Source organism: Plasmodium brasilianum, chromosome 4 (genome assembly GCF_023973825.1).
Source record: "Plasmodium brasilianum strain Bolivian I chromosome 4, whole genome shotgun sequence".
NCBI lineage: Eukaryota > Apicomplexa > Aconoidasida > Haemosporida > Plasmodiidae > Plasmodium > Plasmodium brasilianum.
The window spans coordinates 12,982-33,037 of NC_090117.1; the positions used below are offsets into that span (position 1 = coordinate 12,982).

The 20,056-nt window shown below is 19.3% G+C and overlaps 3 protein-coding genes across 3 annotated transcripts; all 3 read right to left on the minus strand.

The window, feature by feature from the left end:
• Positions 1-4,620: 4,620 nt before the first annotated feature.
• Positions 4,621-5,511, minus strand: MKS88_001038 (uncharacterized protein; the record flags this gene model as incomplete). The annotated part of the gene is made up of 2 exons (XM_067219693.1): positions 4,621-5,298; positions 5,425-5,511. The coding sequence occupies 2 exons, from the start codon at positions 5,509-5,511 to the stop codon at positions 4,621-4,623; spliced, it is 765 nt and encodes a 254-aa protein (XP_067074973.1).
• A 2,705-nt stretch (positions 5,512-8,216) lies between these two features.
• On the minus strand, positions 8,217-9,147 carry MKS88_001039 (uncharacterized protein; the record flags this gene model as incomplete). Its single annotated transcript, XM_067219694.1, has 2 exons — positions 8,217-8,936; positions 9,061-9,147. The coding sequence occupies 2 exons, from the start codon at positions 9,145-9,147 to the stop codon at positions 8,217-8,219; spliced, it is 807 nt and encodes a 268-aa protein (XP_067074974.1).
• Positions 9,148-18,755: 9,608 nt separating this feature from the next.
• On the minus strand, positions 18,756-19,742 carry MKS88_001040 (uncharacterized protein; the record flags this gene model as incomplete). The annotated part of the gene is made up of 2 exons (XM_067219695.1): positions 18,756-19,529; positions 19,656-19,742. 2 exons carry the CDS (start codon positions 19,740-19,742, stop codon positions 18,756-18,758), a joined length of 861 nt encoding a protein of 286 aa, XP_067074975.1.
• Between the last annotated feature and the right edge of the window lie 314 nt (positions 19,743-20,056).

Sequence of the window (20,056 nt, forward strand, 5' to 3'; positions counted from 1 at the left end):
TCAAGCTGTAAAAAATGCATCTTATTTGTTTTATTAGATATTATTGCTTTTATGTAGGAAAACATGCTTCCATAAATCATGTTAATAACATAGATAAATAATTCAATGTAATTTTTCATGTTTAAAAATAAAGGTGCGTTTTTTAAAATATAAGAAAGTATATGTGTTTAAATATATTAATTCGTACGTTACATTATGTAAGTATAGATAAGTACATGTACACACACTCCTATATGCATTTACATACATACATGTTCTTATTCACATACATATGTTCACAGTGTAGCATTATGATTAACACATATAAATTCTTTGAAAATAATTTTTTTCAACTCTTATGTCACCAATTCCAAAGAAATTGCATAATTATAGGTTTATTTTTTCGAATTTTTTCACTTTCATAGATGCAATGGAAAGAAAAAATTAATTAGAGAAATGGTCTAAAAAGATACACTAGTATTTTTTGTTTGTCTCTTTTGAAAAAAACATTCATATATATATCCAACTGCGTTTGGAAAAAAACACTGTAATATCTATTTGAACAATGAAAAAAATAGGGAAAGAAAAAGTTTTTTTAAAATAACCAGTTATACATATGTTTTTGTATCAATATCAATCACGTTTTATGTTATTTACCTTTTTTTTATATTTTTAGTGTTTAGCACGAACTTGTCAGAAAATATTTTTCTTCTCCTACATTCTCTCCTTTTTCAACATAACCTGCTTTCTGGATAAATAAGACATCTTGATAGTAGTGAAGGAAACTTAAAAAAAGAAAGCGTCCATCTCATTAATATAATACTGATAATTTTTATATATACATAATATTCATTCACCTAGTTCTCTTATTTTATATTTATTAAGGTACTAGTTCGTGCACTACGTTAGTTCATATAGATATAATAAAAATTGATACCCTAAGTACAGAAAATAAAAACAATTTTCCATTTTTAATTTCGCATATAATAACAATTATTATATAAGTTCAACATTATGCGCACATTTCGGTGACATTTGCACAACTGTCCAATTCAAATTTAGCTGTAGAGTATTTTTAAAAACTCGTGCGTGAATTCCATTAACGTTTAATAATTTCTTATTTTTTGATTATAATTTTTCAGAAATTATTTAAAAACAAAAGAAAAGCAGAATAAAACTATGTAAAAAATAAAAATAAAAATGTGAGATAAGAGGTAGATATGAATACATGTACGAAAGAACTTTTAAGGAATATGTGCACACATGTAAATACTTAAAATATATTAAAAAGTGAGATGAAAAATAAAAATATATATTTTAAAGCACAATAATAACATATAAAAATTAAAAACATAATAAGCCGAAGATTCAAAAAAAAGCATTTTCTTTAATTTTTTGGGTGAATAATTTAACTTTTTTAAGGTATTAAAGTTCTACCTGTCAAAAATATATAATTATCTTTTCCTTTGATGGTTTCTAGTAAAAATGAAATTTGTTCTCATGTAATTAACTTTATGTATTCTATAAAAATACAAATAAACAACAAACTAATAGCACTGAGGAATAAGCATAAGTGCTTATAAACATGATTTTCAGTTGTATAAAAATTTTATTATCATATTTATTTTTTCGTTTATGCAGTTTTTATATAAATAATTTTTATTCCTTATACAAAAGAATATTTCTGTAATATTTTTCTTTATGTTAACCTATAAGAGTGTTCTTCAATTTTGTTGTATTTTGTAATTCTATATAATACTTGAATTTGAATTATTAATATTTTTAAATATTTCCATACAAATAAAAAAAATTAGAACAATATAATTTTAGTATAATTTATTTTCAAAAACAAGAAATAATTAATTATCTATAAATTCTAAATAACAAAAATTTATTAAAATATTATGACATTTTGAATAAAGCGACAATTAATACATAACAATATAAAGGTAATGATATGAAGAAACTATCAGTATTCTTCGAATATTAAAATGAACATTTACTTATTTTAGTTTTCTTACATGTATATACGTATAATATTATGATATAATAAAATTAATTATTTTTCTATTTTTATATCTCATTTCTTTTCTATTTCTTAGAAATTTAACTATATAAAATATTATTCTACACAAAAAAAAAAAGAAAGTATACATAATAATTTTAAAACTCACGCATGCGATGGAATTAATACATTTATATATATCCTTAATTTACTTTAAAAATTTTAGTTAAGAAAATCTTATAGCATGTTTATTTTTTTTTATTCATCAAAATAAAAAATTAGGAAATGATACAAATCTTTATGAAATATTATACGTAAACAACAAAGATATATAATTTTTTTAAACTTCTTAATGCTTACTGCTATGTATTTCATGTATATAATTTTTTTTTTCACATACTGTACTATAACATTTTCTCATAAAAATACTACCATTACTAAAAACTCAAAGTATTTTAAATACTTGATTAATTATATTAATATATAATAGGAGCAACTTATTATAATTGTATGCATATTTAGGTGACTACTCAATATAAAATATTTAATGATGAACAATATTTTGTAAAAGTTAGAACTTCATATTATCATCATGAAATGCTCCTATTTTGTTGTTAGCAGATTGTAGAAATATGTATATTTTATTCATATTCCAAATTTTTTATAGTAAACTAAAAGAAACCATAAATTTTTTTCATCTTATACACACACTAAAAATAATATAATTATGTATTCTCAAAAAAATTAAAATACCTCATTTTTAGAAGAACTACCATGATATAAACATAATGATTATTAATATAATTTTTCCTTGAATTATCTACATTCAGAAGAATGAACTCATTTTTAAATTCATATATTTTACATACTCCAAGATACACAAATGTATAATTTTCTACTATACAGAAAAAAAAATAAAACAAATTACTAAAAAGAAATATCATAAAGAATTTATAAATAATGGTATTGTATTAATACATAATGTTATAGAAAGTATGTAATATATGATGATCGCTGCACTATCATATTCCCAGGTAGAAACAATAATAGAATTATAAAGCCTTATAATTTATTATTGAACTCATAAAATATTCCAAAAATAATGGAATGGAATATTTAATAAATAATTTAAAAAAATTATTCATACATAAAACTATAGAAATATGGAGTTCTTAATAACATGAAAATTATAATTAAAATATATAGTAGTTACTTTTCTACTGCATAGATTGCAAAGAAAATATTAAATACCTTATTCAAAAATTAAGTAAAAAAGATAGAACTTTAATTCATATAAAATGAAAAAATATAAAGAATTTAATTTTAAAATATGAATTTATTGCTCCATGAGTAAAATTACTAATATTTTTGCATACATAAAAAAAAAATTATTTTGTAGATATAAAATTATTTAATATCTGCAAACTATGATGTTAAATTTTTAACAAACACCTTTTCGCTAGAAATAAGAGTTTTGTTTTATGTAAGTAAAAAACATCTGCCTAGTTTTTATTTATTCACAATATACTATCTCATAAGTTATGTAATTTTTTTTGAGAAATAATTAATGAAAACTATAGATACATAAAATTAGTACCAACTAGTAAAATAAAAAGATATATGTTATAAAAGGTAGATATAAAGTTTATAAATAATATTTAAAAAATAAAAAAAGCATTTCAATAGATGATTTATTAATATCTAATTGAAATTAATTCATTAGATTAATAAGAGAACAACATGAAAAATAAGAACTAAATGATCTATATTTAATTATAAATTTTCAACATAACTTATATATAAATATTTTACTCAGACTCCAGTTAGTACAACAGTTAGGAACAAAATTAATAGGACAAATGATTTAAAAAATTCATTTAAACTTAGCGATTGATAATCTTAAATTTAGTATGATATTATAGTTAATCTATAATTAAAACATATATTATTTAACTATATATCTATATTTTTACATTTCCTCGGCATAAAATAAGCTAAAAGTCTGTTAAACATATTTTGTCAATATATTAGTTTTATAATATGTTTTACATGGACACATTTTATGCAAAAAATATTCAGTTCCTTCCTAAGAGAAAAAAAAAATATATATACATGTATCAGTATAACGAAATACATATGCTTTTTTTCATTAAATACAAAACACCACACATTCATTGTTAATTTAAAAATAAAAACTTTTCTTAATTAATTGAACAAATAATAATATTAGATTGCACTGAGATTCAATAAAGAAATCAAAATTGTTTAGTATACTTCTAAATTAAGAAACTTCTATATAATTATGTGAATTGTGCTATTATACATTCATATTACAGAACAACCAAATATATTTCATAGATATATATTTAATATCATAAATATATGTGCTATACCATAATATTTGAGCTATAATAATAATTTAAAATGAAAATTCAAAAACATTAATACATTAAAATTGACAAAAAAGAAAGAATATATATTTCTGTTGCTTTGTATCAAAGAGACTAGATATACATGTAGTTTTATAATACTTTAGAAAATATATATATTCATATTAATTATATCAATAAATTTGTTTAATTTATTACTTCATATTAAAGATTTTTCAGAAAGATAAACATTCATTTTTATTCACTTTACTCCGTCATTAACTTAATTCTATTATATTTCTCATTATTCCTTAAAATCTTAAAAATCACTATTATAACTATTACCGATAATTTTATCATAATTATACTGAATAATCCTATATAAATATAGAAATTTCCTCCATTTTTTAACTCATCTAGAGCACTATAAAAACTTTTCAATAATATATTTCCTTTCATCCATTCACCTACAGTTTCCATAAATGGTAATCCTGGTAATACGGATAATCCTATTCCCAAAAAGAAAAAAAGTAAAAATAGAGCAACTCCAATTCTATATTTTCTAAATTTTATTTTATTTAAAGATATATCACAAATTCTCCTGTTTCTTTCAAGAAAATTGTCATAATCTTTTTTTTTAATCCATTTTTTTTCAAAATGGAAATGTTTTCCATCAAACATTCCTTTATTATAATCTGTAACTTCTGTATAATATTGTGCCTTATTTAATAAACTTCTATTTAATTGTTTGTTTTTTTTTTCGTCCAGTTTCTCATTTTTAGATATATCTTTTTTTTCGTATTCTGTATTTTTTGGCATATACTTTTTTAACCCTAAAGTATATGAATCCCTGTTCTGTATACATTTTGCTAGTATTCTATAATTTTTTGTATCTAATCTTCTATCAAGTTCGTAACTTTCATCCCCAGATATATTAAATACTCTCTAAAAGACCATAGTAAAAAATAATTATTTAAAGGCATAAATTATTTCACTCAAAAAATTAATATTTATAAAAATGAAATTTGGAAATTATTAATAAGCTTATGTGCTTAAATAGCATTATCATACCTCATCCATGTTAAAATGATATATCAAATTTAAGATGATTAATACAGAAATTTTAATGAACATGGTTGACTTAATTTTACGTTCCATAATATAGATACTTAATATTTTAATGTATTAAATAAAAAAAATGTTAATAACAGTAGAATATACTATGAGTGATATAAGATTTTGTATTTATTTTAAAATTTACTTTTATTATTCTTTCATAAATATTTAGTAAATTACGTGTAACAATATTAGATTATACTATATATACGAAGCAAAATAACTTTTAAAAATATATATTTAATTTTTATTATAATATTAACTAAAATAAAAACTAATCCTCTTTATTATAAAATAATTTTGAATTTATTCGTAAGCATTAAAAATACATAATTTAATTTTTTATATTTCTACACTAATTAAATAATGTTTAATTATTTCATACCAAAACAAAATAGAAAAAAAAAAAAATACAACATTTCATTATATTTCAAAATATTGCGTTTATATAGAATAGAGAACTTAGAGAATATATATAATACATTCTTATATACATAAGTTAATAATAACTAATTGTTATGACTTTTTCCTATTAAATTTAGAATTGTTAACATTATATTTTGTAAATAATCCTTATTTCTAATATAATATATATTTTTATAACAATATAATAGTAATAATATATTAAAGAAATAACATTTTACGCCTATGTTAATCATAACAGATACTTCATTTATTCCATAGGAATATATAATATTTTATGTTCTATAAAATATTTAAAAAATTAAAAATATATTCTTCTAAGTGATCAATGAAGGAATATATATTCTATATGAAAATAAATTATTTTTTATATTTGTATCATAATTTATAAATATTACAACTTTTAATTGTTTTATATATAATATTTTTTTAAATGAAAAATATTTATATGCATCTACCTAATTATTTTTATTTATTTTTTAATTAATTATATATTTATATATAGGAGATGGTAATATGAGAAAAAAAAACTTTTTTTAAATAAAATTATTCCATATATTATAAAGAATATATATAATTTTAATGCACAAATTAATTTTTACATACTATAATAATATATAATATTAAAAAATAATTTATACATATATTTTTTAATAATATTTTGATAATCAATATTTTCAATTTCAACATACCGTAATACCTTAAACTCTAGTTTCATTTTCAGTAAATTCTAAGGAAACTTTTAAAAAAAATAAATATTCATAGGTTATTTCATATAATACATTGTATTTTTTAAATTGACTGTGATAGAACTAAAACAGTATTGATATTATATTATTATTTTCATTTGAATCTATAAAAAATTAAATTTTATAAAAGAAAATTACATAAAAAATGATTTTATAGGTTATGATGTACAACATATATATTTAAATAAACATTATGAAAAGAAAGAAAACGGAGTATCTCTTTCAGTATACATTATTCATAGTTATCAATCAAAAAAAAAAAAAAAGGATACGTAGTTATCATCTATAAAAATAATAGTTCTTTCTTTTATTTAAAAATTTTTTTTTTTAAATGATTATTATTAATTTGAAAAAGTTACTAATACATACTATATACAAAATATAATTTTATGAATGTTAAAAATAACATTAAACATTTACTTAGTATTTTTATATATAATCATACAAAATAGAACATATATATATATGTGAACATAGAAAAAATTAAATTATTTCAAAAATAAATATATATATGTTCATTACATTTAGTGAATTATTTTATTTTTATAAATATAAAACACATTTTTAGTAGACTATAATTATGAAAAACCCACGGTAAAAAATTAAAAACATCAACATATTATTTATTAATATATAATTATAATTAATTCATTAAGTGAACATTGTAATTATATTAAATATTTCAGTAAATATATATTTAAAAAAAATTCCAGAATTTCACTGACTCACAAATAAGAACAACTATAAAATTATTATTGTTTTCTTTTTTTTTGAGTTCTATATAATTAATATACCAAAGTTAGTAAATAATTATAAATAGTATATATTAAGAAAACAATTATCATTTTATTATACGTTTCTAAGTAAGAATTTGTAGAATGCATAAAAAAAAGGCGTTTACTAAATTGATATTTACCGTAAATGTTCTAAAAAGCATTTGTCACAATTTATTTTATATAGCAATTACTATTTTTTTTAAGAAAAAAAAAAAAAAATATATATATATATATATTAAGACATCATAGTACACTCTCTTCTTTTTATTATTTCATAACAAGACACTTTTTTTAGTATTTAAAATTAATAAGACTTTTTTTTAATTGCTTCAACAAAAAATAATTTATACTGGAGAAAGATAAAAAATATAAAGCACCATTTCTTATAAAATATATATAATTTAATATATAATTTTAATAAAATTATATAAAATATTCTTTTATGTATTAGTTTTAACATACAAACGTATACTTTTCATAATAATTTATTAAAATATGTATATACACATATATATATGAAGTCATAATATTTATCATGATGAAAATATATCTTAAAGTACAAAATAATAAACACGAAAAATTAAAATCCACAATAAAACTAAGAAAATATTTTTTTTACAGCGATTTATTAAATTGTCCTTCTGTATGCACATTTATGTATATAATTTTTGCAATTATTGATATATTTATTTTACATATGATTAAATATACTACATATATTAGTTCTTAATGAATATTTATTTACGGAAAAAATCATTATCTCTTTGACATATTTTACCTTTGCTTGAACTTAATTCTTTCATATTTTTTTAACTTTTTTATGGTAATATACAATTCGTAATATAATTGTAACTCCCAATATAAAGAGGGGTAAAAAATAAATTATACTCCTAAAAAATGGAATAACAATATAAGAATATTTCTTACTACTATGTTGTAATTCTCTACCCAACCACCATAAAGGGGATTTCCATAACCACTCTTTTAAAGGGCTTATCCAACTTTTTCCAAAAGACATTTTCAATGCCTTGTGAAACGTATCTACAAGTGCAAAATGCCCAGATAAATCTAATATGATGGGTATTAATAATAATAAAAAGAATAATACAGGTAAAATAAGCCGTAATCCGTACTTTTTAAGTATTATTTTTTTGTAAACTTTATTGCTAATTGTTCTGTTATTTCTGAGAAAATCTTCATAATCAAGTTCTTTGAATATTTTTTTTTCTAAATTGGAATATTTTTTTGTTTCAAATATACAGGTTTTATTTTTCATAGATTGTTTATGACCTTTAACATTATATAATGGACTTCCATTTGATTGTTTCATGGTTTCTGTGTTCCTTTTTTCATTACTACATATATCTTTTTTATCGTTATTCCCATTTGGTATATCTTCTTTTAAACATACAATATTTGAATCCTTAATCTGTTTATATTTTGCCAATAAACGATAATATCTTGTATATAATTTTTTACGATTATTGTAGCATTCATTCAAAGATTTCTCGTGCGTACTCTGAAAAAGCAAAAATAAAACTATTATATGATCAAATAAATAATATCATACTAAAAAAAAATTATTAATATAAAACTCTAAAAATATAAATAATACATGTATATCTATATAAAATTATTATAACCACACAAGTATGAAAATGAAATATCCAACTTAAAAGGACAAACGTAACAAATTTAATAAATGACAGTGACTTAATTTGTTTCTCCATTATATAGAATATTAATATTTAAATATATCCAACAAGGGTTCATTTGACAATAATAAAATATCCTTTTAATAATAAATAACGCTATTATTATTTGTTTAATTTGGCTTCTTTTATTTTCCCGTAATATAATAATAAAAACTGTATAACTATAATTACTTATACAACAGAAACAAAAAAAAAGACTTCAAAAATAAACTATAAATTTTTTATAAAAATGTAATTTTTAAAATAATAACTTTCATTAATATAATACAAATTTATTTCATTATTTGATATTCAAAATATATGAATTTTTTATTTAATATAGTGAAGTAATTAAATAATTTCTTTATCAATTTTTATTAAAAAATATATATATATATGCTTTCATAATATTTATATGTATTGAGTATATAGAAAATGTAGAAAGTAGAGAATATAGATGATTGTTTCCTCTAAATGTTGGGAGAAATGTCACTTATTTAAATGATGTTATCCTATTAATAATTCTGACATAATGAAAATAATATTTCGGAAAAATTGTTTTTTTCTAAAAAATATTATTATTGTACCAATAAAATAATAGTAATAAGAAAATAAGAAAATAATATTTTGTATAAATCTTTTTTATCACTATTTGTACTAGTGGTAACATTTACTTCATAATCATATGCATTTATTTATGGTATACAGCATATTCAAAATATTAAATATATGACATATCCCTTAATCTAGTAAAAAACAATAAATTGAAAAGGAAAATAAATACCGATCTTTTATTTTTGTAATATCATTTTTGAAGGGTATAGTATTTAATTAGTTATATTTTTTAATATTATTTATAAATGTAAAATTGTTAAATTCGTCGATTAAATAATAGATATATTTTTTTAGCTAATATATATATTCAGAAGAAATATAGTAAATAAAAAGAGAGTAATAGTTGTATAAAGTATATTCACATAATCAAAATGCTGATAGAAAAATGCACTTGTTTAATTATGTCAAATGTATTCATGAACATAATATTTTCTTATTAATATATTATATCATAGTTATTTAAGCAATACTTATACAAATGTATTACATCCCGTATTTATATAGGATAAAAAGTAAATCACAATTTTTAATAGAAGTCCTAATTTAATTATAAAGCTTCATATATTCTCAAATTCATAATGTTCTATTAATATTTAATTTTTAAATGAGAATTATATCATTATATAGCTATAATTTAATACTTGAACTATAAAAAAATTTAGAAATTTATTAATACATTCTTATTTCATATAACTTATTAAATATATAATTTTCAAAATAAGTTTTTTATGAAGATGTTTTGTTATGTTTGCATTTAAATAAAAATTACAACTTAACACAAAAAATAAAATAATTATGATTTTACTAAATAAAAAAGTAATCATATATTAAAATTAAAAGTAATATAACATATATTTATTAATAGGATCAAAAATGAAAATATACAACCTTTAAAAAAATAAGAAGAATATAAATGGTTAAATATATAAATTACTTTATTAGATGAGTTAAAATACATTGATTACGATATAATATAATAGCTTAGATGTCACATATATATTATAATAAAAACCCCAATGAAACAATTACATATGTAATGTTTGCAAATTAGGTATATATCTTTATTCTGATTATTGAACAATTTGAATTTCACATTTTAATGAATCAAGAAAGAATTATTACATATATATATGTAAAGAATAATTAATTATAATACTAAAAAAAATATAGAAACATGAAGACCCTTAATATTATTTAACATATATCTTATTACTTTTTTGTGCAAATATGTACCTGTACAATATCAAAGTTTCTTAAAAAAAAATTTATATGTATACGACAGTTAATTTTTGTTAACATATTTTCATTAAGCATAAAGAAAAAATCTATTAAATACAGGGAAAAAGGTATTTCTTAAAACTATCTATCAATTGTAAATATGCTTTAATTTTATCTTTTTCTACTTCAGCGATACATTTTACAATTTTAATAGTATATAAAGAATTAAAATGCATAAAAAGTAACTAACAACCATACAATTGTAACACTTTATTGAGAATTAAATGATCTCGTTAGAACATGTCACCTTAATATATATTACAAATTTCCTAATGAAATAAGAAATAAAAATATAATAAAAATACGATAGGAAATGTATTCAATATAGTAAATTCTAAAATATTACTCATATATTCTGAAAGTTTTAAACTTTTTTTCTTGGTAATACATGCATGTTTTGAGTTATAATATATATGAATAAATGCTCTGTATATTTTTTTTTTAAAGATATATCTCTCACTATATATGGCTCGAATATAATGGATATGCATTTCATTCATAATCTTTTGTATTCAGTTCTCGAAGTATCATTATCATTACATTAATACTTTCGATGTTCTTTTAATTCAACATTACCTCTTTGTATTAGGAATTATCATATACATTATCTTATAACATATCTTTAATTATATATTATTTCTTCCTTTCTAATTTTCTGAAAATGTTATAACAGTTATTGAAACTCATAATCCATTTCCACTGTTCTAATAATGTAAAATATTATAAAATATTTATTACAATGAAAGGAAGATATTTTTATTATTTATAAGGTGATAAAGTTCTTTACTCATAATAAAACTTATTTTATAGGTGTATATTTGTGCATACAATATGCAGAAGCAAAAATATAAAGCAAATTTTATGCTATCATATTACAACTCTCTACTTAAATATGGAAATATCAAATAAAAAAGGATAAATCTGAGTAATTTTTCTAATATAAAATATTTATATTTTCTATTAAAGTTGTATTTACTTAATTTTATAATAGATCTATTTAAGTAAATAACCTAAAGTATATTCACAAGTTAGTGACATAAGCATATAGTAATTTCAGTAGCAACTTTATTTTATTTTATAAAAATATATTAAGTTAAATAAATAATGTGAAAATTATAAAAAAGTGAAGATATTTTAAAAAATATTTTTGCAAATATTTCCAATAAATTTATTTTTAAAAAAAGCAACATAAAAATGATACTTGTGAAAACTAATTTTATTAATGTATATGCAAAAAAGAAAAAAAAATTTAATAGCCTAACATAGCAGTTCAAAATTTTTTTTAATAAAACCTTTCAGAAAAAAAATAAACTGGCTTGTCTAGTACATAAAAATTTTATTTTATAATTAAAACAAAAAAAATTAGATGTGTTGAGTATGGGAATATTAGCATATATTAGGAATATAGTTATTAATTTTTTACTGATCTTCCTAATAATAAGCATAAATAATTGTACCTCTTATACTTTTTAAACTTTATTTTGCAAATAAAAAATACAAATTATTCTATAATATATTATAGTATTCATGGGATAAAAGAAAAAATAAAAAAACGCTTTTTTTTTTATATCACGTATTATAATTGAATATATCCCATATATGTGCAAAATATAGAAGCTTTGTGCTAGAATAATTTTTAAATTATATTATAGGATTTAATTCAAATAATATATTTTAATACTTTAAAGTACTCTATCTAATTTAACGCTTTTATACAATAGTTTGTTATTATTATAAATAGAATACTATAATTACTATATAGTTAAAAAAAAATAATTTTATTTATTATGATCAAATTGAAAATTTATTTTATATAAGAATTAATTTATATATTTTTATTCTTTATCTTTTTTTTTAAATATATATATTTTTATATTACATATAGTAATGGTAATATTAAAAAAACATATCTATACAAGATTATGCGTAATAAAAAAACATTTTTACTGATTACGATAAATAAAAAAAAATTTGCAATAAACGAATTATTTTACATAAAATAATTTACAACAAAAAATAATATAATTATTTAATACAAAAAGATAGTATATAATATAACATGTAATATAATTTAATAAAAACTTTAATGCATTATTTTCCTTCTTGACATTTCTATGGAGGACATAATAATGTATATAACTTTTATTTATATATAAATAAATATTATTTAAAATAATATATTACATTAAAACATCTTTGTAACTAACTCAAATAAAATAAATTAGATTTCTAATGAAATATATCTATAAAAGCAAAAAAATTTGTATTATATACCGTTTGTTTAATATAATAAACGTAGATAATTATAAAAATATAATACCATGAATACGTTATTTTAATTATATAATAATAAAATGATACTAATTTGTGCAAGTATACTACTTTTTTAAAATGTGATTGATTAAAATTAAATATAGAGTATCCCTAAATTTCCCATATTCTGCATAATACACATTTCCCTGAAATATTACAGAATAATAAGATAATTATTATTTTGTTTCAGTTTTTCGTATTTATACATACTACATAAATATATATGTATTCACATATAAACATAATTAATAAGGTTCATGCTTCAAGACATTTAAATGATTTTTTTATTTGGATGACCCTTTCACAAAATGTACAAATTTGTGTATATACAAAAAAGAGTAACATCGTAACTTAATAATAAATTCAACATATTATCAAGATTAAATAGTTATAATAATAATATGAACACATAAGCTACTTTTTAGTAATTATTTTCTTAATTTTCTTGTAACTAATGCATTTAATTTTTTTTTTGTTTATTCTTGTTGTTTCTAATTATTTTATTCATGCTATATTAATTAAATATATTCATATCAATTTAAATTAAATAATTATGCATATTCAAAAAAGTAAAAGAATTGTAAATAAATAATTTTCATTTTTTCTTGCAGTACTTAATTAGTACCCAAGTAAATGTATACGATATAAATTTATGGTAATATTAAATATAAATATATATTTTATAAGATTACATATATAAATTCCCATATATATATATTCATATTAATCCATTAATTCTTATTTAAATCTGGTATATTTGTTGTCACTTGTAATAATAATTTCTCATATATATCCCTTTTTATATTAATAAAGTATGTTTCTTCTAACTGCAGATTTTACTATTGTTGTGATAATAATAGCATATATGACTTTTTTAATTTCATTAATATATTTAAAAAAAAATTAATGTAAGTCATATATATTTCCAGTGAATTTATCGTTTTTCCATTGTTTTATTCAGTAATAATTTTGCAATCATTTTTATTATACAACTAATATACATCTTCTACTGTACTATTACAACTATGAAATGTATGAACTACGTCAACATAAACATATATATGATAATATATTCTCTAAAACGAGGACCATTATAATTTATATGTACATGTATTTCTTTCTACTCAAGAATTTTTCTTCCATGTATTTATTCAAATTAATTTATTTTTTTCAAATCCTATTCAATTTTTTCATATAACCATTAAGTATTTGTATATTAATCTAATGTAATGTTTACAAAAAAAAAGAAAAAAAATAAATTATAGTTTTATTTTTTATTTTAGTTTCAAATGAATAAATTTATTATATGCATATACGCATAAGTAATTTGTTTGTACATATATTTTTATTATTATTTTTGTACATTTTCTTACATAATTTTATATATGTAAACAATGTTCTACAGATAAGCATACATTTGTAAGCCCACCTTCCTCAAACGTACATATAAACATATATGTGAATTATTTTCCATAACATTCCAATGAACTAATAATTTATACGTTTCCGTTTTATACCTTTGAAGTTTATACTTTTCTATTTTTATCATTCATCCATGGGCATTCTGAATACACCTAATAAATATAATAATTAAAAACTTGTACAAGAATCTTTAATAAAGGAAAACAAATGTAAATTTACAATTTTGATGTAATATAAAATACATATGTTTTGCAATGAATTACTTGCGCAACTAATTATTTTATTCAGTGCCACGATTAGGCTCCTTATCCTGTATATTTTTTTTTCTTCCTTTTTATAACATCCTTAAGAGAAATATCTTTTTCCATAAACTTCATATATTAGTGATATATTCCCTTACTATATATTAGAGTTTTGTCAGTTATCTCATTCTATCCTATGTACATAAACATCTACATGGACACATATACAATATGGAAACATAAGGTGGAAATGTGAAAAATGGCAAGTAAATTAATTGCCGGTATGCAAAAGTTTATATGCATATACATATGTATGTGCGTCTGTTTACAGCTTTTTCATGTAAACAAGCTATAATATCCAATTAAAGCTAGTAGAAAAAAAAAAAAAAAAATACATATATGTTCTATGTATAAATAAGCATTCACTCATGAATAATGCTATATTATGTACACATACAATCATGCACGCAATTGTGTACTCAAACTATTTCAAATATTTATATGCATATAATCACCTTTCGAAAATAAATGTTTTATTAGATACATTTTGTTTTTAATCCTTTAAGTACACATTAGCGTCTTTAAAAAAATATTCTTCTAGCGGAGGCAACAACTTAAAAAAAATTTAAGTATATATATAAGAATCTTGATCATTATAAGAAATTCCCAAAAAAATGTCATAAGAGAAAATAGATAAAACATGTCATGTAAAATTCATTTTATTACGTTTGCTTGTTTTAATTTTCTCTTATTCATTTTGTGCAGGAGAAGATTCTCACATTAAAACTATTGATAACATTGTCTTATATGTCAAAGTACTGTAATAGTCATAAAAATAAATATGAATTTTAAGAAGTATAGAAAAGCACATGTCTGGAAATATGTATATGTATACATCATCCTAAGAAATGTATGTATATACATTAGCATACAAACATGTGCTTATATACACACATATCCATACATGTATATACATGGTATAGAAGCATGCACGACACATAAAAATTCTTTGAAATTTTATCATTTCTTACGAACATAATTCCCAAGAAATTACATATTTAGAGGCTTATTTTGGTGATATGTAGTCTTTCTTACAAACTAAACAAAAAAAAAATATATATATTAAATTCTTGTAAGCAGCTACACTTCCTTTATTTTTCTGTTTTTTTTTTTTTGTATTAAACAGTTATATATATATCTATCTAAGTTTTTAGAAAACTATTGTTGTACGTACTGTCTTAACATAGAAAGACAAGGAAAAAAAAGAAGTGTTTTAAAAATTTTCAATTATACTTATATATTTTATACAATTATTAATTGTATTTCATGTTATTTTAATTTTTATTATTTTTCTTATTTTGATTTTCTTGGAGTCACTTTTGCATGGCCTTGTCAGATATAGTATTACCTTTTCTCTATTCTCTCCTTTTTCAGAGTATCTTCCATTCTAGTTTAATAAGTGTTCTTGATAGAGATACATTTAACTTAAATAAATAAATCTTATTTTCCATGACACACCTATATTTAATGCTCACATATGCATAATGTTAATTCACACAATTCTCATTTTTTATATTTATTAAAATTTTACCGTGCACTTACCTTTAATACTTATGGATACAATGGAATTGATACACAAATTTCAGAAAATAAAATAAGTTTTACAGTTATATATTTCAAAACAATTACAATGAAATTTTAGTGTTATATTAGCAATTGAATATTTATGTCAGAATGGTAAAATGAAAACTGTATGCCATATTTTTAAATATTATTACACAAGGAAATTTCGTTAAAATTTAATTATTTTTCATTCTATAATTGTAATTGTTCAAATATTAATTACAAAAAAAAATTAAGTCAAAAAGCAAGTTGAAAGCGGGAAGTAAAAAAGTAAAGAATGTTTTTCGTGTACATTTAAATCAGAAATATAAATTTGTTAAACATATGTAAACGTAAATATATCAGAAAAATTCAAAACCAGATAAAAAAAAAACATTATATTTTATTGTAATGTACATATCTTACACACATATATATTTATACGTATAAGAAAATATTTTAATAAAATACATTAATACCTAATATTATAAAACAAAAATACATATAAATACATAATATTGGAATTCTTATAAAAAATCACTTCACTTTCACTACGAAGAATAATTCGTTTATATAATTCTCATACTCACTATCTCTTTATTATATTTTTGTAAAGGAAAAAGTATGTATGCGCTATTTCATTCAATAAACAATACTTTTTTTTCATATGTAAATGTAATAACTAAAGTATATATTAATTCTATATAATAATATTCAATTAAATCCATAAAAGAGGCTGTTTACTTAATGAATTTAGATCATAGGAATTAATGGTTAACTCTTCTTTTATAAAATGGTATACATTACACTTATTTAATTAAATCTTATAAAAAAAATATTGTAAATTTTAAATTCCACTGATTAAAACTTATGTAACAAAAGCAAAAGTTGAATACCTATGAATTATCAAAAAATACATAATATATATATTTTTTTAATTTCATTTTATTTAATATACGAGCGTTAGAAATGTAAATATATTATTAACTGTCAATATAGTATATTCATATCAATATAAATCCTTAAAATTTTATTTATGCCTTACTCCACATTTTATATATATGTGAAATAGTAAATATATATAAAAATTTACCTATACATTATTATATTATTGTAAAAAAAAATATTTTTTTTTATTATAAATAATGATAATTCAACTGTTCCCAATGGTATTCATATATTTTAAAATTTACTATTTACGAAAAATGAAAAAAAGTTGTCTTATATTCTATCTATTAATGTATGCTTACATTTAAATAATCTATTTAAAATTTTAATAATGTACAAAATAACATTAAGTATATACTATATTTTTTTACATATTTTCATTATAATACATATTTAAATGGTCTATCAAAATATAATTAACAGCAAATTAACTGTAAAAATAAATTATACTAAATCTTCATTTTAATTGTAAAGATACAGAATCTATAGTTTGGTAAACAAATATATTTATTCTATGTTTACTAATGATACTTCACTATTACATATATATAAATTCAAATTTATATTGTCCAAAGAATAAAAATAGTGAATTAAAATTATTTTTACTTTAATCTTGACTTCTTATATAATTCAAATAAAATATATTTTATAGAACGTATATTAGGATATTTATTTATTAAAACAAATATATGTATACATATAAACACAACAATATATATTCACTCTCTTTCGTTAAATAACAATAAATACACATTTATTACAAATTTAGAACCAATAATATTATTTTCTTAATAAACTGAAATAATAATCATTTTATCCTAGAGCAAATATATAAAATAAAAAGAAACATTTTTTATTTAAAATATAATTTATCACAAGAATTCAATAACATTATATTATTTGTGCTTTCTTATATTAATTTTGAAGCTCCGATATATTTTTTTATAAAAATTTATTTAAATTATACAAATATATATTATAACAAAAGTATTTAGTCCGTAAAATACTTTATAATAGGTATTAAAAAGTATTAAGATGTTCAAATTTACTAAAAAATAAGAACTTTTAGTCTTGCGTGTAAAGTAGTACACAAATATGTAAATGTGTCTATAATATTTAATCAATAATGAGGATGCTTAATAAGTTTATATCGAAAGTTATAACACAACCTATCTTATATGAACATTTTTATTATAAAAACAAACATTTTTTTTACCATTCACTTTATCTCTTCCTGAATTTAATTTTTTCAAATTTTTTAACTTTTTTGTGATAATAAATAATTCCTGATATAATTGTGACACCTAATATAACGAAAGGTAAGAAATATATTAGAATACCAAATAAACCACTCGCTGTATGTAATTTTTTTACAGTTCTGCTCTCATCTGCTATATATATTACAAAAAAAGCCTTGAAAAAATTCGCCAAAGGGCCTACAGCATTATAAAAATTTTGTGCTATTGTATTGTAATAATCTACACCAACAAGATTTTTTAATATATTCTTCAACATATTTACAAGGCCATAACCCACAAATAAATCTAATATCAGTGATATTGATAATATCAAAAACAATAATAAAGGAATGGCAATTTGTAAACCATATTTTTTAAGTATTATTCTTTTGTACAACTTATCACTAATTATATGGTTGTTTTTAAGAAAATTCTCATAATCAAGTTCTTTGAATATTTTTTTTTCTAAATAGGAATACTTTTTTGTTTCAAAAATACAAAATTTATTTTTCATATCTAGTTTATGATTTCCCTCATTACTGAGTGAACATCCATACGATTTTCTATTTTTTCCTTTGTCTCCTTTCTCATTGTTGTATATATATTTTTTCTCGTTTTCTACATTATATAGTGTCGTTTCTTTTAATACCTTGTTACACGAATTCTTATCCTGCTTATAATTTGTCAGTAATCTATAAGTTCTTACATCTAATTTTCTAATTACGTTACAGTTTTCATCTATATATTTTTTAAACTTACTCTAAAAAACAAAGAAAATATTAGTCATTTAAGGAATAAATAATTTCTTGCCAAAAAAACGTTATTAATAAAAATAAAATAAGAAAAATCTGAATAATACAAATATTCTTAAATGATATTATAATACCAGATCACTTGTAAAGTTGCTTTTACAAGATAAAAGAATAAAAGTTGCAATTTTAATTAAAAACAATAGTTTCATTCTTTCCTCCATTATATGAATATTCACTACAGTAATATATTAAAATAAAAATTGAAAATAATATAATATTTTTTTAACGATAAAAGGAAGTATAAATATTTGTTTATTTAATTTTTCTTTAATTTTTTTTTTTCTGTAAAAAATAAAATATATGAAACTATAATATTTTGTTTAATATAGACAAAATAATATAAGATTAAAATTATATTAAAGGGTATTTATATTATGCTTATTATTAAAAACTAACTATTATTAAAATGAAAACTCTATATTTATTCTAAATATTAAATAGGTATATTTTAACGTAGTAGCATAATTAAATTGTT